Raw genomic sequence first — 22,981 nt, 5'->3', positions numbered from 1 at the left:
TTAATTGCGTCTGAATTTAAAGATAGCATGAAACTGATAGGGTTTTTTTCACGCTTGTTAAAAAATAAACAGAATAGGTTTAATTCAGTTAATCTGTTTTCTGATCAGCTTGAAAAGTTGAGTCTAGGCAACTGAACGTGAAGTTTTCTAAAAAATGTTTCGCTTCTTATCAATCAATGAGGCTTCTTCTCTTTTAATTAGTGTTTTGGGAGGACTGGAAATAATATACTGTAAGTATAACAAAGGAATTAGAGGAAAAACAAAAGGGGGCTCTGATTTCTCCAACAGGATGGGCCATGGAGGTCACCATTCCCATCCAACCATCCATCCATCTTCTGCTTGTCTTGGGCCAGCTCCTCTGGGGAAACCCCAAGGCGCTCCCAGGCCGAGAAACATAGACCCCAGAACTAGGGATGCACGATATAATCGGCCCCCTATTGGTATCGGCCTTAAAACTGAATATCGGACATCGGCCACCCCAACGATATTTAACCTGATATTTGATCAGCTTCTGAGTTTCTAAAGTCAAAAACTTCTTTTTTACAGACTTAAAAACTTCTAAAGACGAGGGAAAAGATATTGATACATTAAAATATCCCAATATCTTCATATGCTGATATATTGCCATTTAAAAACACCATATCAATCTCTTTTACTAATGAAATATTGCTATATGTCATCGTTATGCTACGAAATCCCCTGAAAATTCACGAAATTTTGCCATATTTTTATATGTTGATATATTGACACGGTATCGATCCATTTTACTAACAAAATCTCACAAGAATTTGCAAAATATCACGAGAGTTTGTAACAGAACGATGAAATTTCACGAGATTTTGAAAGTAAAATAGATCGATACCGCGTTTTTAAAAATCAATTTGATATTAGCATAACAAAATATATTTGAGTATATTATTTTTCAAAGTGTCAGAAATGGATAACAAAACTGCTATTTTCAATGACTACTTATTTTTGTCCAGCTTTAACATCGGTTATCGGCTACATGAGTTTTAAAATATCTGCATATCGAATATCGGCCAAAATTCCAATATCGTGCATCCCTACCCAGAACACCACACCATCATAATCATAGAATTGCAGTTCCTTATGTATTATTTGTATTATTTTGTATTATATGATTTATCTGTGATTCTATGCGATCATTAGAAAAAAACAACATAGAAACCTTCAAATTCTCTGAAACTAAGGATATTCACATTATGCAGGTATGAAGTGAGTCTAGTCGCCCCCTCAACGTGGGAAAGACAGGAAAATAAGGCCCTGATCACCTGGATTGTGTTAACTTTTGGATGAATTAGATAATATAATATACATAATATGCAGCCGAGTGTGGGGTGTCTGGTATAAGGATCAGCACCTCCAAATCCCAGGAGAGTGGAGAGTCGGTGGAGAATCCTTGGCTCAAGTGGAGTTCAAGTATCTCGGGGTCTTGATCACGAGTGAGGGATGGATCTACTGTAGTGTGAGATTGATAGATGGATCTGTGTGGCGTCAGCAGTGATGCGGTCGCTGTATCAGACTGCCGTGGTCAAGCGGGAGCTCAGTCGGGGGGATAAAGCTCTTGATCTACCGATCGCTCTACGTTCCCACCCTCACCTATGGTCATGAGATCTGGTTAATGACAGAATGGAAGAGATCACGAATACAAGCGGCCGAAATTAGTTTCCTTAGCAGGGTGGATCGGCGCACCCTTCGAGAACGGGTGAGGAGCTCAGTTACCTGGGAGGAGCTGGGAGTAGAGTCGTTGTCATGTTGAGGTCTAGGCGTCCCACATGCAGAAAACACTTTTTCAGACAAGGGAAAAAGTTAAATGATTTATTTAACAATGTTCACAAGCAAATGTGCATAGGTTCAGGGTTCGTCGGATTGGTCACGGGAGGGAAGCCACTAGAGGAGGACAGATCTGTTAGAGTGGATCCAGGAAACTTGCAGTTCAACTGTGACTGGGATTTATACCTGCTCAGAGGGTTATCTGATCAGCAGGGGGGGAACCTTGTGGGTCCAGAGGCTGGTCGGCAGGCTGAGGGCAGAGGCAGAGACAGAGGCGAAGGACAGACAGGCAGGTTCCAGGAAGCGTTTGTTTCCTCCAGGATCAGGCAGGTATCCGGATAAGTCAGGTTCTGAGAGGCAGAAGAACACAGGGTCAGACTGTTAACAAAAATCAGATTTCAGATCTGAGGGGCTGGCTCAGGTTTTGCTGTACCATTACTGGCAAACACTCTGGCAGGGAAGTGTCAGCCTCCTCCTCCTTAAGTAGGGCTCCTGATGAGCAGATGGGAAACAGGAGTCGAAGTCAGCTCATGCCCTCAGGAGAGATCTCGTGCGCCCTCTGGTGGAGAAAGTAGACCAACCTCCAGATCCCAACAGTCGTTGCTTCTCCACGTCGAAAGGAGCCAGCTGAGGTGGCTCGGGCGTCTGTTTCCTCCTTATCGCCTTCCTCAGGAAGTGCTCCAGGCATGCCCCATTGGAAGGAGGCCTCATGGAAGCCCCAGGACACGCTGGAGGGACTATGTCTCTGAGCTGGCCTGGTGTCGCTTCGGGGTCAACTCAGAGCAGAGACTGCTGACTCCACGACCCGGCCCTGAATACAGAGGGAAGAAAATGGATGGATGGATGGATGGATGGATGGATGGATGGATGGATGGATGGATGGATGGATGGATGGATGGATGGATGGATGGATGGATGGATGGATGGATGGATGGATGACATCCTACCTGGGTTTTTTTCTTTTTTGTTAGTAAGAGTATTATTTTCTTTCTGTCTTTTCTTTAATGTTCTGTAAAACACCTTGTATTGCCTGCAATAGTTAATTAATAATGAAGCAGTTTCAGTTTTTCCCTTCAGTTGGTTCCTTTGCATTTTTATTTTATATTTAATATGAGTAAATATGTTATGCTGCTTGTGTCACTATAAATAATGAGGTGATTTGCCTCTTCAGGAAAACTATATAAAGCCAAAGCTGATCTATTTCTGACCCCACAGAAATTAGATGTCTCTCTCTCTTCTCTCTGGTTTTAACAGCAATGGTGGGGAGGATTTATAAAAAAAAAAACAGTGGAGAAAACAGCTGATGCAGCAGTTTTTTTGTTGAAACATATTCATGTGTTTTGGATTTTTTTGTTTTTGTTTTTCAGTTTTTTTTGGTACGGCTTAAAGTGATGACTGAAGGTACTTATTAATCTGCTCATGTGGTATTCACAAACTGCCCCTGTTTCAATGTTGCCACATTACCTTGAAAACATCCAGGTAGTTTTACCATTGAATGCATTTGGAGGATGAAACATAAAAAATCAAAACAACACAAAAAATCATTCAGTTGCTGAATGCTTTGTGTGATGTCACTGAAGGCAAAGCAAACTGATTTAAGGGAGGGAACCTTTTCCCCTGACAACATAAAAGCAAATGGAGCAAATGTCAAAAAGAATATAAAAAAACTAAACTGTCAAACAGCTAAAAAAAAAACATTGATGGTGGTGAAATCTCTTTTTCATGTTTTGTCAGCATCCAACAGATTTCACCTATTTTAAATCATGTAAAAATACCCTGATTATTAACACCTTAAACCGCTGATTAGGAGTGCAATTATTTTCTAATCATTAAAAATCCACTTTGTTTTTACTGTAGAGGTCAGTTTGATTCCTTTTGAATAACAATTTGTCGCCCAACAGAGCTCTGGAGGCCAGTGCAGAAGAAAATGCAGTGAGAATGAAAAGAAAGAGATGTGAAGCGCAAAGTGAGATGTGCAGCCCTGCAGACTGGATTCGTCAGGACGACTGGCCCGTTGGAATCCGCAACGTAGGAAACACCTGCTGGTTCAGCGCTGTCATCCAGGTGAGTAAGCAGCACATGCTGCATTGTTAAATATAAGATGAAATAAAACTCTGGGAACACAGAAGCAAAGTGGCTCTGCAAACAACCAGAGCTGCAACTAATAATTATTCTGCAAATCGATGAATCTGTCGAATATTTTTTCGATTAATAATCGGATAGTCAAAGGTTTTTTTAAGGAAGATTTTTTTACAAAGTTAAACCAGGTGAAACTAAACTTTTCCACTTGAGGAGTTCTGGATTGAGCAAATTGATAGACAACTTTTATTTTTTCATCTTAATGCAAAATATTAATATGTTTTTTAACAATTTTGATATAATTACTGCTCTGAGTCAGTTGCTCTGTCAGCTAAAGACATATTTTACAGTCTCTATACTCCAGTTAACAATTAACCGATTTCTAAATTAGTTAACAATTATATTAATAAATAATTTATCACAATTAATCCGATTACTTCTTTCAGCCCTACAAACAATAGTAAAGGAAAGCCAAAATTTCAAGATAACAAAGAACATGTGTCTATGATTGCACATACTAGGTCAGACAGGAAATGAAAGATGCCAAACAGCCCTTTTTTGCTTTGCAGCAATTAATTAAAAAATGTTTTAAAACATATGTTTAACAAGCTGTCAGACTTAGAAAGTGAAATAAACAATACATGCATAAACATAAACGCTACAGACATAATGTAACCCTGGTTAAGCTGTATAGAAAAATAAAATAATTATCATCTTAATGAAAAAAGTATATATTCCAACCTTTAATTTCAGTGAATTCTTCAATGTGAAAAATGTTTCCATATCCTATATAATACATGTAGGCTTCATGATGTAGCCTACCGGAGGGTTTTCTATAATTTATACTAATGATAACATCAGAAAAATAGTTTTACCTGAAAGAAAAACCAAAAAAGCAAACAAAAAGATCTTGTCTCTTGAACTGTATGATTTTACCAGCTTAACAATGGAAAGGTTGGCAAAAGAAAAGGCCCAAAGCTATCTGTTAGAGAAATAGGTCTCCTTAACAACTACTACATACTATCTGCAGACCCAGTCAATGAATTACAGTATTTTTGATAATTACAATTATTTTAGTTATCCTTTTTGTGTTGTGAAATACGTTATATGGATTAATTACGCACAGAAGGATGTTTTCAACCCTTGGTTGCTGTTAGTTATAATGATTTTCTTCTTACAGCTTAAGAAAATATATAATATAAACACATCTAGGAAAAAAAAATCAAATTTACTTAATATGATGTAAATGTAAACAATTTATTTAGGCCTTTTTTGTCGGCTTTACTGGTCCTTTAACAAGAATAAGACTAAAAGAGTCCATCGGACTGAATTCATATAAGATTTACTGACAATTTTCATACACAGTCATGTATCAATAATCAGATTTGTGATCAGTTGCCTTCCCCAGAAACACATTAGGATGTGAAAAAGAATAAGCTGGAATTAAACCGGCAACTACTTCTCCGCAGTCACCCAATGTTAGACATGGAGGAGGATGTGTAATGCTGGGGGAGCGTTTCACCTCTAAAGGTCCTGAAAATCTTGAAAGACTGAAAGGAAACTCTTTCAAATGCTACTTTAAACAATAAACATGCTGGTTTCTGCCAAAAACCGGTCATGGAAAAACAGCTACAAAATCAACCGTCCCCATGACTTTCTAAGATGTAAATCCAAAAGAATTCCTCTGAAAGGTAAGCTAATGAGTTCATCGGAGTGGATCCATGACTCACGATTATCTACATTGATGCTGTCCTGCTAACTTTACTTTTCTCTGTTTGAAAACACAGGAATCACATGATTAGATCGTTGGCAGTATTCTAAAAGCATACTGTTAAAGGAATAGTACACCCAAAACATGATTAGCCTTCATTTTCTACTCACCCCCATGCTGAACAACACTCTGGAGTACTTTTTTGATATCTCAAATGCATCTGGAGATCTGGGAGGCTTCTTGCTGTCTGCTGACATTCAAATAATGGAGGTCTATGGCGCCCGAGACAGAAAGGTCCATAAAAGTCCGCAAAAAACGTGTCAATATTCCTCCATACTGCTCGTCCAATGTATTCCAAGTGTCCTGAGTGGGTAGCATCCAGAATTTACTCGAAACGAAGTCATTTAGAATGTTTTTAGAGCATAAACAGTAGTGTATAGGATTTCCTGAAAGCACGCGCCCGCACGTTCACGACGCTACGGAAGCCGGCAGACCAAACCAGATGAAAGTGCGCATTCAGCGTCTGCTCTGCCGATAATGCAAGCGTAGAAGAAGAAATGTGCTGTTTACCTGTGCAAAGAAAGAAACAACGAAAGAAAAATGTCTGAGGACTTCAGTGTTGAGGAAGAGCATGAGTTCTTTGCCGAGCTGAATGCGCACTTTCATCTGGTTTGGTCTGCCGCGGCTTCCGTAGCGTCGTGAACGTGCGGGCGCGTGCTTTCAGGAAATCCTATACACTACTGTTTATGCTCTAAAAACATTCTAAATGACTTTGTTTCGTGTAAATTCTGGATGCTACCTACTCAGGACACTTGGAATACATTGGACGAGCAGTATGGAGGAATATTGACACGTTTTTTGTGGACTTTTATGGACCTTTCTGCCACGGGCGCCATAGACCTCCATTATTTGAATGTCAGCAGACAGCAAGAAGCCTCTCAGATCTCCAGATGCATTTGAGATATCAAAAAAGTACTCCAGAGTGTTGTTCAGCATAGGGGTGAGTAGAAAATGAAGGCCAATCATGTTTTGGGTGTACTATTCCTTTAATGTAGTTGTGAGACCATCCTGATCTCGCGAGCTTTCAAGGTTTCACTCGCAGATCAGTCTGGAGACTCGCCGTTAAAGAAAATTTGGAGCCGTTCACCAAACGAACGTCCAATCAGCGTTGGCTTTGAGGCGGGTTGAGGTGTGATGCAACGAGAAGCGCGACAGTTCAGTCTAAAGAACATGGCGGCTTCAGCCGATGAAACTAGCGTTAGCGTGGCTATCGAGCAAGTTTTATCGGAATTACAGAGTATTTCTTCACTGAAAGAAGAGCAAAACACTGCTCTGGAGGCTTTTCTCAGAGGAAAAGATGTTTTTGCTCTTCTCCCGACTGGTTTCGGCAAGAGTAGCCTGGCTTCAATTTCAGTTCAATTCAGTTTATTCATATAGCGCCAAATTCACAACACATGTCATCTCAAAGCACTTTACAGTTCAACCAGATCATCCAGTCAAATTTATACAAAGTTTTCTATCTAAGGAAACCAGTTGATTGCATCGACTCATTGACTCAAATACAATCCCTCACACTAAGCATGCTTGTAACGACAGTGGAGAGGAAAAACTCCCTTTTAACAGGAAGAAACCTCCGGCAGAACCAGGCTCAGTGTGAGCGGCCATCTGCTGAGGCCCACTGGGGTTCAAGGAGACAGAAGCAGACATAGAAAATGAAGCATAGATACAAAAAGCAGCTGTAAAAGGCGGCCCCGTCCAGGCTTGTGGTTGTGTTTTCGTCGTCGCTCTGTTAGTACGTCATATGCTTCATTGATCTGATTGGTTTATTTGGCCCGTCTATCACCAACATAGGCCAATCAGCTAACCAGTATTCTCGCCCCTTCCCAAAATTACTGCAACGGAAGGTTTCCGGATGGATATGCGGAGCAAATCCATCTGGCGGAGTCAGGTTAGCATTGGACCAATGTGGCAGCTAATTATCACTGCCTCCCTTAAGATTAAAATTTCTGGCCTACTTGCAGCAATACTAATACTTAAGCAGCTAAATTAGAATTTATTTTCTAATATTTGATCTCTCCAGAAGAATATTTGTAGAATTTATTTATTTTTTCTTTTTATATCTACTTGTCAGGATGAATATTTTGATTAAAAAGGGCCAGAGGCTGCAGAAGCACAAACAGCAGGGCTGCCATTATACAAACAGAAACCCCACATGCGGGCGCAATCATGTTATTATCTCAGCTGTGGAACAAAAGCAGATACAGTTGTCCAAAAATGTAAGCTTTTAAAAAACTAATTGGTTAAAAAAAACTCAGTTTATTTGTATTTCCCTTTTTTTTTATTTGTTGATCAATATCATTGAGTCTTTTACTAATCTCAGAAACCCTCAAGGGTATCATTGTTGTTTTTCATGTTTTTGATTTTGTGCCCAGCATGACTTCCAACTTGTAGGGGTGAAGTGGCAACAAAGAGATGTTGCTCAAATTTCCTTCTCATCAGTACTTTGTGCTAATGAGGTTAAAAATCGACCTGAAAAACCAAAAGCAGAGGAACGGCCCTCTGCTAAATTAGAGCAAACAGTTTTTATCTCAGCTGCTAACTGTGTTATAAGTCCATTCCAGACTGGACTCAACCAGGGATATCAAGTGGCGCAACAGAAACCAGAAACCCCCTCTGAGGTACTGCAGGCTGTGCGGTTAATTAAACAGGGAGTGATGTGAGGACGTCCAAAGCAGATGGACAGGGGAGACAGTGATTATATGTCTGTTGAACCGAGATAGGCTTCTGCTCCATTAGACATTAGGTGATATTATCTAAAGAGGCATTGGTAGAAACTGTCTTTTGACTTTCCGTTCAAACTGCTTCTTTGGAGTCTCATCTAAAAGGCATCCATGCTATCAGATCGAACTCCAGCGATAGCAGGATTCAACAGGCAGCTCATAAATAAACAGTAAAACTTAGATAAGCTATAACTGAATTTCCTTCTCAAATGACAATACTTAGAAACCTCCTTAACTTACCCACCAATGTAGCAGGGTTATTATGAGCAACCCAAGTATCCGGTAACAAAACTGAGCTGGGTGTTGGCCTTTAGAATAAAAACCATTAATATTTGGACTAAAACATTGCAACCTGGGATTTACATAATGTATTTTTTCTTTTAGCCCTTCAATTAAATTAAACTCAGCTTATTTATATAGCGCCAATTCAGAACACATGTCATCTCAAGGCACTTTACAATTCAACAAGATTCAGTCGTATTAATTCAATCGCTGCACTCGGATGATGTGGCAAACCAGTTGATTGCATGGACTTATTAACTCGAAGGCAATTCCTCACACTAAGCATGCTTGTAGCGACAGTGGAGAGGAAAAACTCAGTTTTAACAATTAAGAAACCTCCACCAGAACCAGATTCAGTGTGAGTGACCATCCGCGGAGGCTGACTAGGGTTCAAGGAGACAGAAGCGGACATAGGAAGAGAAGCAGAGATAAAAGAGGTAACTGTAAACCGGCTCCACAGGCGACCCCGTCCAGGAAACACACAGCCAGGCAGACGAGCACCAAGCCAGCTCCCATGTCAGAGGATGAAGAGAGCACATCCAACCAGTCACATTCAGAGAAACAGGACTACACTGAAAAACAGGGCCGAGCTCCAACATCTATAAACAAAGATGTTGATGGCAGCAGCACAGCTGATATTTCTCTCCAGGATGGAGTCACAGCCAAACAGGAACAGACCAGATGAAGCTACTATGAGAAAAAGCAGAGAGAGCAGAACGTTAGAGATTGAACTAACAGATTCTGCAGAGTGGGAGAATAGAGATAGAATGAAGCAGAATGATGAAAAAGGGGTCCCTATGTCCTCCAGCAGTCTAAGCCTATAACAGCATCATTCGAGTGGCAATGAGGAAAGTCATTGTTAAAAGAAATCCATAAAAAATCTTGGTTTTCAGTTTTGCCCCAACTGCAGTAGGGGACAGGTCTCCAGAGGAGACCAGAATTGAACTTTTAGGCTAACTAATACTGTTCAACACCCTGAATGAAAGACTAAGATTAATGTGAAACATATTTGTGGCACCATCATTCTGTGGAAAAAAAAAACATCTGTTTTCTTAATTTTTTTAATCTAAAATCAGCTAATGATATTAGTCGTGTTTATAGAGTTAATCCGATACTAAATCTCATAAATTCCAACTCATTCTGAGGTAAAATAATCAAAATGTTGCATTTAATCTCAGATACACTCACTCCAAAAAGTGTAATCCAGGTATAGTCACCACGATGTTGCTTTGTTCCATGTATAAAGCTTTATTTCCTCTAAGAAACATGTCCTATTAAGTCAGTGGATATTTTATTTTTCCATTCACCTAAATTTCATTTAAGGTGGACTTAATGTGGCTTGTTTTGTGATTTTGTTACAGTCTCTGTTCCACTTACCCGTCTTCAGGAGGCTGGTTCTCAACTACCGTCTGTCAGAAGAAGTTCTGGAGAGGTGTAAGAGCCATGCAGTGAGTAACGGCCAAATTTATATATATATTTTGTCCTTAAAGCTGGTTTCCATTCGAAAAGCATCTCATGGTCTTTAAGCTGATGTTAGACTGGGTCTTTGTGACAACAGGACAAGAGGAACATAGCCTTCATGCAGGAGCTGCGGTGCCTTTTCGCCCTGATGGTGGGATCAACCCGCAGGTTTGTGGATCCCTCTGCTGCGGTGGAGTTGCTGCGGGAAGCCTTTAGGACGAGCGAGGCCCAGCAGGTACAAAACACACATACAGCTCTTTTTTTTTTATTATTGCATTCTAAGTGTTTCAACAAACAGTGTCTATCATATTAGACACAGAACAGAACAAACACAAAACCTCCATGACAGCTCTTACATGGCAGATGAACATATAACATGATGCAAAAGGTGGTGAATCAGTCTTATAATGCACATATACTGTTCAGGCCCACAGCAAACCTCTTCATTGATTGGAGGGGAGGTCCAAAAGACCGCCATGTTGAGCCTGGTTCTGCCAGAGGTTTCTTCCCAATGGGGAATTATTCCTCTCCACTGTCGCTTCATGCTTGCTCATTATGGACAGCTATGAACAGGACTATTCTTTAGTCCTGTTCATGCATATCTATCAAAATTCAGCGCTATGTTTTCTGCCGAGGTCTGAGCGCCACAGACTGAGTAATTTTTTCGATAAATTTCTTTTAATTCTCTTTTCTCTTCATGTGAGTCTTTCTGATTGAACTGGTCTTCGCTGTGATGCATGACATCGGTTAGATATTCCAGAGGAATTTGTTCAAAAATAATTTTACTCCAAGCACAGACAGAAGGAACTTTTTTCACTGACCCACTGCAGAAGAACATTTTCTAGCTGCAAAGGTTAAGATATTGTACAGTCTGTTGTTGGCTGATCATAAAGCTCTTTAATGGAAACAGGAATGCTGATTAACACTGAACCTGAAGATAAAAACCGACTGGTTCATGTCTCGGACACACTGGGCAACGGATATCCAGCGGCACCTCGTTATCAGTTTTAGACCAGCTTATCTTTCTAGTTTTCCAGGAATATGTTCCCATTGCTCCCAGAGGGGAATTTAATGAACGTCCTGCATTGATACAACTGCAATCCTAACCAGACAGATTGAACAACATTAGGAGTGTTTTAATGTGAACAAAATGTCTGAAAGGTGTAACATCTAATTTCTTCCAGAGCAGGACACTCACTCTGGCAAAAGCAGGACTCTAACATATAACATGCTACACTTATCATGAGCAACAAGTGTTTTTTAGTTTTTTTTTTTCATTATAAGTGGGGCAACTCATTTTTATGAACAGTATGTAATTGAATATGGTGCTCTTATCTCTTATTCTTAAAATATACGATATAACTTTCTATGATCCCAGGTTTATAACAAGTTTGATATTGGTGTGTGGCCTGAATGTGCACATCTTGTGTTAGCGGTCGTCAGTGTACTCAGGAGGCTTGTGTGTATCCCCAAACAAATGGAAACAAGTAAAGGGAACATTACCTGTGTCTCTTTATTTTGCCTATTTTTTGCATCTATTTTCCCCACTTCTTAAGCCTTCAGTGAGCTTTCGTTTTTCAGTTGCTCATCATTTTTTTTTCTTTTTTTTTTGCAATCCTGCCATTTGCTTCCTTGTTTACTAGCTCCTTTTTATTAAATTAAATTCTCAAATTCAAAATGCTACTTCCATTCTCCTTCCGGATTATGAAAACATTTTACACAGAGTCATCAAAACAGGACAATAAGATGAAAAAAAAAAGATATTTCCTGTCAGCTCAAACCTTCAGATGGTCGGTTGGTATTTGGCATAATTGACATGGAATCAGATCTGCATGGCGGAGCTGTTTTGTAGCAGCAAGAAGGTTCCGGGTTTAATTTGCGGTCAGCAGTCTTTCTGCATGGAGTTTGCATGTTCTCCCTGATCATGCATGGGTTCTCTCCAGGTACTCCAGCTTCCTGCCAGAGTTCAAAAACATGACTGTTAGGTTAATTGGCTTCTCTGAAATTGTCCTGTGTTTGTGCGTGTGTGCATGGTTGTGTGCCTCTGTATTGCCCTGCAAAAGACTGGAAACCTGTCCTGGGTGCACCCCGCCTCTCGCCCATAGACTGCCGAACATAGGCACCAGCCCCACCGCGACCCTGACAGGATGAACATGGAATCATAAATCCAACCTAGATTCATAATTTCATAATGTTATATCAACATTTAAGGCTGCTGCTTGCAGTTTTATGGCATTATGGGTTTTTTTACTGAACACTTTTGATCCCTTAGTACCTATAGCTACGGAAGAGGATTAGGGCCACTAAAAAAAAAGAAAAAAGGTTAACTGATTTTTACATTTTATTTCAGTTTAACATGGGAAATAAGTCAGAATTCTGACTTTTTTCTCAGAATTCTGACTTTAATCTCAGAATTCTGACCGAAGTCTGACAATAAAAAAAGTCAGAATTCTGAGATTAAAGTCAGAATTCTGACTTTTTCCCCATACTATACTGAAATAAAAGTGGCCCTAATCCTCTTCCGTATATAGCAGACTTGTTCACAAGTAATTTTTTGCATGTCCAAGTCAAGTCTCAAGTCTTGAGAAGGCCTGTCACAATTATCAATTAATCGTACAAAAAATTCTAATCACTCGATTAATTAAAATAAGTGCAATAATTTGCGTGCTTGCTTGTTTCTCCTTGTGTTTTCATCTTCGTCACTGAGACGGTATAGCTTAAAGGTCGCTTTTATATCTATGGAATGATCATTATCTTGAACTGGTAAATGAAAAATACAATTTAAAAAAGGACACACGCAATTTTTTCCCCAGTTAAATTTTGTATTAATTAGGATAGGTTCTCAGGTATGTTGTAACCAACAGGATGGTGTATCGGTCAGGATACAGGAAAGAGGACACGAGACCAAACTTCTCTCGGGATGTGAGCAGGTTTATTTATCGTGATGCTCAGTGTTGCCAGCAGTCTGTAATAACAAGTAAATTACTATTAGACTAACATATTACAAGAACAGAGGTTTAACTAATACACTCAAATAAATATCCAATAAGGAATAAGCTTAACCATTTACTTTGCGTATAAACCCACAACATATAAATAACTCAATCCACATAAAGGTTACATTATTAGGCGCAGCCTCTATGATAAAACACGAACACAGACAGCCCTTCGGCTCAGTTGAACATGAAATGTACTTAAACACTATTTAACTGCATTTCGGTTGTATCTGTTCTATTTCCATTGAGTTATTGCAGCATTATTAAAAGCCTGCACTGCCAGCTGCCACCGTTATGCAGGGATTTTATTCAGCCACAAGATGGCGCCAAAGGACAATAAACCTATGAGGACCAAGCAGGCTCAACTTAGTTCCATCGCTCAGAGCCCCTGCAACATCACATACCCGTCCTCTCGTGGCTTAACACATATAACGACTGAATCTAGAATAAACAAACAGCACGCTAGGTGCGATAACTTACGTTTTGTCGTCAACTTAACACTCGGAGCATCGCTCACAGAACCTCACCAAGAATGCGGTCGCACGTGTCGAGAATGCAGCGAACTGAAACTGAAAGTATATCAACTACTATCCTGAGAGGTGGCGCAGCACCAAAAACCGGAGCTTACGTCACTTCCTACGGTAAACTAAACCAATATTACAAAATAAAATACAGGAATGTCAGAGCCTTTTATACAGCCGCCCCCAAATGTGGTTACACATTTGCTAAACATAAAAGGCACTAAGTTTGGGGGGGTGACGGGCTGATCTTCTCAGTGTCCTTCCCTTCAGCTGGCACAGCTGGTAAAACAACCAACCGAGCAACTGGCCTAGTGTAGACATGTTCATTAACTCGCACGTCCGCTGATCTGACGAGTCCATCGTCGCTACGATGAATCTTGACCACATGACCTATCGGCCATTAGGCACGAGGCAGCTGGGGATCCACAACCATAACGATTGCATTCTGCAGAAGTCCAGGAGGATTTGATTGCCATTTGTGTCTCGTCTGTAGTCCAGGAAGGTATTCTCTGATGAACCTAGCCCAGAAGTGATCAGCAAGAATCTGTGAATGCCGCCAACGTCTTCGGCTGAGGTTTTCTATCTCTGGGTAGACCACCTGAGGTAGGGATCCATCGGGTCGCCCCATAAGGAGACTATTTGGGGTCACAGGGTCAAGGTCAGCCACGTCAGTTGATACATAGCCCAAAGGCTTTGAATTCAGTATGGATTCCACCTCCAGAAGAACTGTGAGAAGTACTTCCTCCTGAAGAGGTTGGGAACCCACACAGCTTCGGAGGGCCGCCTTCGCTGAACGAACCTCTCGCTCCCACGCTCCACCAAAATGTGGGGCTGCTGGAGGGTTGAATCGAAACTTGATCTTCTGGGGGGCTAGCTGCCCCTGTAGCGTTTTGGACATATTGGCAAAGGCTTCTCTGAGTTCTCGTTCACCTCCCTTAAAGTTGGTCCCACAGTCGGACCATAGCTCCGCAGGCTTTCCTCTTCTGGCAATAAATCGTCTCAGGGCCATAAGGAAAGCATCTGCATCCAGGCTGCTTAGGAGATCCAAGTGTACTGCCCTTGTTGTCAGACACTTGAAAATAACACCCCAGCGCTTCTCCTGCCGTCTTCCTATTTTAACAGTCATGGGCCCAAAACAGTCCACCCCAGTGGAGTAAAAGGCTGGCTTGTATAACCTGAGCCGAGCGGCAGGCAGGTCAGACATCCTCGGGATGGAGGGTTGAGCCCTCCACCGCTGGCACTCCGGACAGGTGCGCTGGTATTTCCGTATTGCTTCTCTTCCACGCAGTATCTAGTAAGATCTCCGCAGCTCTGCGAAGACCCGTTCAGAACCTGGATGATGGAGGTCAGTGTCATATTTCTGGATAAGAAGACGTGTGAAACCGGAGCTTACGTCACTTCCTACGGTAAACTAAACCAATATTACAAAATAAAATACAGGAATGTCAGAGCATTTTATACATTTTGCATCTTTATTTTTTTCTTTCAAAAACAACAATTTTCTTACAGTATTTACCTGACATTTGTGGTTACAACTTTTTCTAGTTTTAGGAGAAAATGTCTGCTCTTTTATTTTTAAGTGAAAATGAGGGCTGTGAAGAAAAAAAAACAATCACAATCCTGCTTTTTATTAATACATATGAAGTTAGCAACTACAATAGATAAAGAAAAACCCTAAATAAATACCAGGACGATAACAATTCTTTCATAAAAGAAACTTTGTGGCAATAACTTTTTGTAACTTAATGCCCTGGAACAGACAGAACCGACTTGGCGGGCAGTATTTTAAATTCAATTCAGTTTATTTATTTAGTGCCAATTCACACATTTTTCACAACATATTTCTTCTCTACGACTGCGTTTTTTTTTTTTTTTTATCTCTGCTGTGTGCGGGTAAGGCGAGCGGCGATCAGTCAAGTTAGTAAAACAAAAAACACTTAAAAATAAAATATTAGGGATGCACGATATAATCGCTCCCCTATCGGTATCGGCCTTAAAACTGAATATCGGACATCGGCCACCCCACCGATATTTAACCCGATATTTCATCAGCTTCTGAGTTTCTAAAGTCTAAAAAGAAATAATAAAAAATACTACTTCTTCTTCTTCCTCAAAAACTTATTTTTTACAGATTTAAAAACTTCTAAAGACGAGGGAAAAAATATTGATACATTAAAATAACCCAATATCTTCATATGCTGATATATTGCCATTTAAAAACATGATATTAATCTCTTACTCTTACAAATGAAATGTTGCTATATGTCATCGTTATGCTACGAAATCCCCCGATAATTCACAAAATCTCACAAGAATTTGCAAAATATCACGAGAGTTTGTAACAGAACGATAAAATAGATCGATACCGCGTTTTTAAAAATCAATTTGATGTCAGAAATGGATAACAAAACTGCTATTTTCAATGACTACTTATTTTTGTCCAGCTTTAACATCGGTATCGATATCGGTTATCGGCTACATGAGTTTTAAAATATCGGCATATCGGATATCGGCCAAAATCCCAATATCGTGCATCCCTATAAAATATTGTTCACAAGTCAGAAATCACGAGTCTCAGTTGAGTCTGAAGTCCTTCAAATGCAAGTCTAAGTCGAGTCTAAAGTCATTAAATATGCGACTTAAGTGCGACTCGAGTACGAGTCACAAACTCGAGTCCCCATCTCTGACCTATAGAGCGTAATTTAGCACCGCTGCCTACTGGTGGTGACCCTGCCATGCCTTTTATAACCATAGTTTACAAATCTTCTGATGGCTACTTCTAACAGGATAATGCATGATGCCATAAACCTCAGATCGTCTCCAAAAAGTCTCTTAAAAAATATCAATGAATTTGTGACCCTGACAGCCATTTGTGATAATGGACAAAAAATCCTGAAGGAGGAATTCCAACTATCAGTCGTTAAGCTTAAAAAAACAATATGGTTTCTTACTTAAAATAAAGGTTTTAGAGCAGCTTTGTCAAAGTTTGAACTTGATGTACATTGCAATACTATGTTTTATCTGAAACCAGGCTGTCTGTGCTCAAAAACCCTTCTGTGGTTCATCCAAAGGGAGACTCAATCACTGTCTACTATGACAGAAATTTGAGGCACAAGCTGTCATTAGGTTTAGGAGGCCATTACTTTTCACATTGGGTAAGGTTGGATCAAATAGCTAAAATTATCATTTAAAACTTGCTTTTAGGTAGATAACCCAACAGAAAATACAAAAAGCAAGTTTTAGATGATCATTTTTGTTAGAAAAACCAAGCTTGGCATAGATAAATAGATAAGATAGATATATAGACAGACAGATCTTAAATGTTTACTTTTTCTTATTTTCAGGATGTCAGTGAGTTTTCCCACAAATTGCTCGACTGGTTAGAGGATGCGTTTCAACTAGCAGCAAATGGAACGTAAGTCAGTAGTTAGAGCTGTCAGCATCAGCCAGGACTGTTGTTCTTCATGAATCAATGGACCAAATATAACTTTCACATTAATAATCAGGAATGCAGAAGACAAGCAGCAAAACCCACTGGTCCAACTTTTCTACGGCACCTTCGTGACAGAGAGGCGACATGAAGGTATGTCTCTATAAGACTCCGTTTCATCATGCTGTCGCCCACTGAATGTTTGGTTTCTGTGCATTTATGTGTTTGGATTCAGGCAAGACTCTGTACAACATTGAGCAGTTTGGTCAGTATCCTCTGCAAGTCAATGGCTTCAACAACCTTGATGAATGCCTGGAAGGCGCAATGGTTGAGAAGGAGATCGAATCGCTGCACTCGGATCATGTGGCAACATCTGGACGAGAGGTGAGCCTTTTAAATGAATAATTTTAGTAAAGATTAAACACTGATTGTTTTGTAAATACCTGCCCCTCTAAGAATCTTTTGTCTTTTTCGGCCTGCAGAGATGGTTTAAAAAACTGCCGCCGGTCCTGACCTTTGAGCTGTCTAGATTTGAGTTCAACACTCAGCTCGGGCGTCCTGAGAAGATACACAAAAAATTAGAGTTCCCACAAATCGTCTACATGGACAGGTAACCGAGACTCAGGCATCTAATTTGATCTAATCTTACAGAGACACTTTCAAAACTGCATCTCAGTAGATTTTATTTCATGTAATTATTAAATATATTTTAAATATTCATTAAATATAAAATATTTTATAAATATTTTATATCTAATACCCAGTGCAATAACTATATATATATATATATATATATATATATATATATATATATATATATACTAATTTATATGAATTCAATTCAGTTTATTTCTATAGCGCCAATTCACAACACATGTCATCTCAAGGCACTTTTCAGTTCACCAGATCATCCAGTCAGATTGATTCAAAGTTTTCTATCTAAGGAAAACCAGTTGATTGCATCGACTCATTGACTAGAATGCAATCCCTCACACTAAGCATGCTTGTAGTGACAGTGGAGAGGAAAAATTCCCTTTTAACAAGAAAAAAACTCCAGCAGAACCAGGCTCAGTTTGAGCGGCCATCTGCTGAGGCGGACTGGGGTTCAAGGAGACAGAAGCAGAGATACAAAAGGCAGCTGTAAAAGGCGGCCCTGTCGAGTAAACACACAGCCAGGCAGACGAGCTTTGAGCCAACTCCCATGCCAGAGGACGAAGAGAGTACATCCAGCCAGTCACGTTCAGAGAAACAGGAGAACACATGAAAACAGGCCGATCTCCAACATCTATAAACAAAGGTGTTGATAGCAGCAGCACAGCTGATATTTCTCTCCAGGATTGAGTCACAGCCAAACAGGAACAGACCAGATGAAGCTACTGTGAGAAAAAGCAGAGAGAGCAGAACGTTAGAGATTGAACTAACAGATTCTGCAGAGTTGGAGAATAGAGATAGAATGAAGCAGAAAATGAAAAAGGGGTTCCTATGTCCTCCATCAGTCTAAGCCTATAGCAGCATAACTATAGAGATAGCTATAGTTATGATTTAATTGCCTGTATAATAATGCTGTTGAATAAGAGACTTTCAGATATATATATATACATATGTATGTATATATATATATACACTATATTGCCAAAAGTATTTGCTCACCCATCCAAATTATTGGAATCAGGTGTTCCAATCACTTCCATGGCCACAGGTGTATAAATTCAAGCACCTAGGCATGCACACCGTTTTTACAAACATTTGTGAAAGAATGGGTCGCTCTCAGGAGCTCAGTGAATTCCAGCGTGGAACTGTGATAGGATGCCACCTGTGCAACAAATCCAGTCGTGAAATTTCCTCGCTCCTAAATATTCCACAGTCAACTGTCAGCTGTATTATAAGAAAATGGAAGTGTTTGGGAACGACAGCAACTCAGCCACGAAGTGGTAGGCCACGTAAACTGACGGAGCGGGGTCAGCGGATGCTGACGCGCATAGTGCGAAGAGGTCGCCAACTTTCTGCAGAGTCAATCACTACAGACCTCCAAACTTCATGTGGCCTTCAGATTAGCTCAAGAACAGTGCGCAGAGAGCTTCATGGAATGGGTTTCCATGGTCGAGCAGCTGCATCCAAGCCATACATCACCAAGTGCAATGCAAAGCGTCGGATGCGGTGGTGTAAAGCACGCCGCCACTGGACTCTAGAGCAGTGGAGACGCGTTCTCTGGAGTGACGAATCGCGCTTCTCCATCTGGCAATCTGATGGACGGGTCTGGGTTTGGCGGTTGCCAGGAGAACGGTACTTGTCTGACTGCATTGTGCCAAGTGTAAAGTTTGGTGGAGGGGGGATTATGGTGTGGGGTTGTTTTTCAGGAGCTGGGCTTGGCCCCTTAGTTCCAGTGAAAGGAACTCTGAATGCTTCAGCATACCAAGACATTTTGGACAATTCCATGCTCCCAACTTTGTGGGAACAGTTTGGAGCTGGCCCCTTCCTCTTCCAACATGACTGTGCGCCAGTGCACAAAGCAAGGTCCATAAAGACATGGATGACAGAGTCTGGTGTGGATGAACTTGACTGGCCTGCACAGAGTCCTGACCTCAACCCAATAGAACACCTTTGGGATGAATTAGAGCGGAGACTGAGAGCCAGGCCTTCTCGTCCAACATCAGTGTGCGACCTCACAAATGCGCTTCTGGAAGAATGGTCCAAAATTCCCATAAACACACTCCTAAACCTTGTGGACAGCCTTCCCAGAAGAGTTGAAGCTGTTCTAGCTGCAAAGGGTGGACCGACGTCATATTGAACCCTATGGATTAGGAACGGGATGTCACTTAAGCTCATATGTGAGTCAAGGCAGGTGAGCAAATACTTTTGGCAATATAGTGTATATATATAGCTGACGTGACAAGTACATTTTTTCACTGTAAGATCGATCAAGTCAATCAATCCAACCACCAATCAAAAACTTACATGATATCCCAATACACATAGTGCAACATATTTCAAGTCCTAATTAATCCTGTTTACTCTTATAATCTGATATTCAACGTTGCCAAGAGTAAAAAATCATGGAAATAAACAAAAATTTTATCAAACTGTGAGAAGTTGGTGTATAGGAGTGGAATGAATGAGACAAAACAACTTTCCTAAGATGTTTTTTTTAAAGGATTATATTTTATTTCACAGATATCTTCATAAAAACATAGAACAGACCAATGAGAGGAGAGGGGAAGTGAAGAAGCTTAAGGAGCAACTGGCCGTCTTTCAACAGAAACTTGAGTGGTAAGAAACTTCCAACACGCATATGTATTTACGATAAATTGAACTTGATCCGCTAGATTATTATAATTTAACATGATCCAAAAGGTGATCAAAAAGGCAAAGCTATTGTTTACAATTACAAAAGTCTTGTAAACAGTGATTCAAAGGAAATCAAGACATATAACAAACTGAAAATTATCAGACCTAGAACTTAAAGGTACTCTGGAGGATTTTAGCGAATATTTGAAAACTACGACGGAGTATTAGGGCCACACATGAAGAGAAAAAATATTTTTGCCATGACGAGTTTAAACTCGACATGTCGACTTTAAAGTCGACATTTCGAGAATAAAGTTGAAATGTCACGTTGAGTTTAATCTCGACGCGTCGACTTTAAACTCGCCATTTCGAGAATAAAGTTGATATATCGTGGCGACTTTAATCTCGACATTCCAAAGTTTCGAGAAAAGAGCAACCGCGCTCCACAGCTGCAGTCTGCGTTTGGAGAAAAGAGCACAGGCGCCGCGCACGCCTGTACTCCACCCCTTCAGGATCAAGCAACTTGATCAATTGTCTTATTGTATTTTGCGATACAACATAACCTCTCTGTATTGCACGCAGATGTAACCATCGATATCTTTGCATCTGCCTATTTCCAGCAATTTCAGTATGCAAGAATGCGGCCATTTCTTCCAAGTTTGTATGATTTTTCCTTCTGAACTGATGATGTTTTCGCCACAACCTTTTTAGCGTCCTTACACTAATAATCACACTGCGGTTCTGGGCTAAAAGACTGAGGATTTCCTTATTGCTAAACCCGATTCTAAAGTACAATTTGACCAAATCATCTACACAAGGCATGTCGGATTCTGGATTCTGTGCATGTATCCTGTGCAGCGGTTGGCTCTCTTGAACTAATTTCAACTTTATTGTTGTCACGTCGAGATGAAACTCAACATGACATTTCAACTTTATTCTCGAAATGGCGAGTTTAAAGTCGACATGTCGACATTAAACTCAACATTTCGAGAATAAACTCAACATGAGATTTCAACTTTATTCTCGAAATGTTGAGTTTAATCTCGACGTGTCGACTTTAAAGTCGACACGTCGAGATTAAACTCAACATGACAGTTCAACTTTATTCTCGAAATGGCGAGTTTAAAGTCGACAGGGCGAGTTTAAAGTCGACACATCGAGATTAAACTCAACATGACATTTCAACTTTATTCTCGAAATGTTGAGTTTAATGTCGACATGTCGACTTTAAAGTCGACATGTCGAGTTTAATCTCTTCATGGCAAAAATATTTTTTCTCTTCATGTGTGGCCCTAATACTCAGTCGTAGAAAACACCCACCCACTCCACTTAAAAAAAAAAAATGCACATGCACAACCCTGTACCCGATCCCGAAAGAGAACACCTATTAAACACATGCGAGAGCGTCCCCGAGCCCGTTACTCCTCTTACACTCTCTGTTTAAAAGTTGCTGTTTGCATCGCTCATGCAAGCTTACTTTCCAAAAGAAGATTTACAATTTTCCACTATGTCAGACTCACCACAGATAAGTGAAAGCACGTAGGACGGCCTTATGTAAACATATCACCAGAATGATTGTCATTTTGCAGGACTACCTATTTTGATGATCCACCTGGAAAAAGAACATCCTCCGCTATACCTTTAAAATTAGAGAACCACATGCTGCAATTCAAAACCATGATATTAAACAGAGAAACTAAAGAACAAAGTCTAAAATTAGATGCAGCAGGCCATCATAGCTCTTCATGAACATCCTTTTTCTCTGGTTGAAGTTACAAGAACTATGGCTCAGGACCTATGAAGTATCCTCTGGCCGATATGCTTCAGTTTGTTCTGGAGTTCGCCTCCACCCGACCCACCAGCGTTTCCCCGGCTGAAGACCCGAGACTCGCATCGTCTTCGCCGACTCCTGCAAACCCACCCGTCTCTGAAGCCGTTGCCAAAGACAGCAGGTTTAAACAGCTTTTTTCCATATATGCAAATACAGACAAACACCACAGTTAACAGTTAAGATAAAGGCTGTTTCTGTAATAAGTGTAGAAAATCTATTACTGACACCGGAGCTGAAGCAGACTGATTTTTTCATTTTTTTTCCATCAGCGAATCTGGAGATAAAGACGTCTCAGACGACCTTTTCTCCAGTGTTTCCAGCTGCCAGCAGACGCCCATTTACAAGCCTTTCACCCAGTGTAAGCACCCATCTGACTGCCCACCACACCCAGCGCCTCACAGCGCCACTGAAGAAGAGCTGCACTTTGTTAAGACCTGCCTGCGACGCTGGAGGACTGAAGTAGAGCACGACATAAATGGTACACCAGTGAAATCCCTCCTAATATCTATCCCCAAGTAAGAGAATGGTTTTAACTGCCGATGGCCTCTCTTCTCTATAAAATGAAGAATGAATGGGACTTTGAATAAAATGCAGTCTTTTCACATGCAAAGTTCCACACAGAAATCAAGCTGAATCTTTCCCAGTAATCTTTTATTTTTTCATGGCTCATGAAATTTCAACCTGGACAGGGTCTGAAGGTACACTACGAAGTCAAACTTCTGACTTCTTGGTACTGCATGCATATAACCTTCTAAATGCTTGCAGAGATTATTTTTAGTGTCTTTTGTCATAAATAAAGGCCGGTATCAGT

At 40.4% G+C, this 22,981-nt stretch overlaps 1 protein-coding gene across 1 annotated transcript in view; it reads left to right on the top strand.

The window, feature by feature from the left end:
- The window catches only part of usp28 (ubiquitin specific peptidase 28), a 54,255-nt gene that overhangs the window by 7,619 nt on the left and 23,655 nt on the right, over nt 1–22,981 (top strand). The window contains exons 5-14 of the mRNA XM_038290368.1: nt 3,696–3,858; nt 10,008–10,094; nt 10,205–10,342; nt 16,969–17,039; nt 17,131–17,207; nt 17,290–17,438; nt 17,537–17,664; nt 20,226–20,321; nt 22,112–22,291; nt 22,440–22,648. Coding sequence (XP_038146296.1) covers nt 3,696–3,858; nt 10,008–10,094; nt 10,205–10,342; nt 16,969–17,039; nt 17,131–17,207; nt 17,290–17,438; nt 17,537–17,664; nt 20,226–20,321; nt 22,112–22,291; nt 22,440–22,648 — 1,298 coding nt within the window. The remainder of the gene's footprint in view (nt 1–3,695; nt 3,859–10,007; nt 10,095–10,204; nt 10,343–16,968; nt 17,040–17,130; nt 17,208–17,289; nt 17,439–17,536; nt 17,665–20,225; nt 20,322–22,111; nt 22,292–22,439; nt 22,649–22,981) is intronic.

The sequence above is a fragment of the Cyprinodon tularosa genome, unplaced genomic scaffold, assembly GCF_016077235.1.
Source record: "Cyprinodon tularosa strain WSP-4 unplaced genomic scaffold, ASM1607723v1 ctg28, whole genome shotgun sequence".
In the NCBI taxonomy this organism is placed as follows: Eukaryota; Metazoa; Chordata; class Actinopteri; order Cyprinodontiformes; family Cyprinodontidae; genus Cyprinodon; species Cyprinodon tularosa.
Note: the sequence above shows the minus strand (reverse complement) of the source record. Positions and strands in the feature narration are given on the sequence as shown.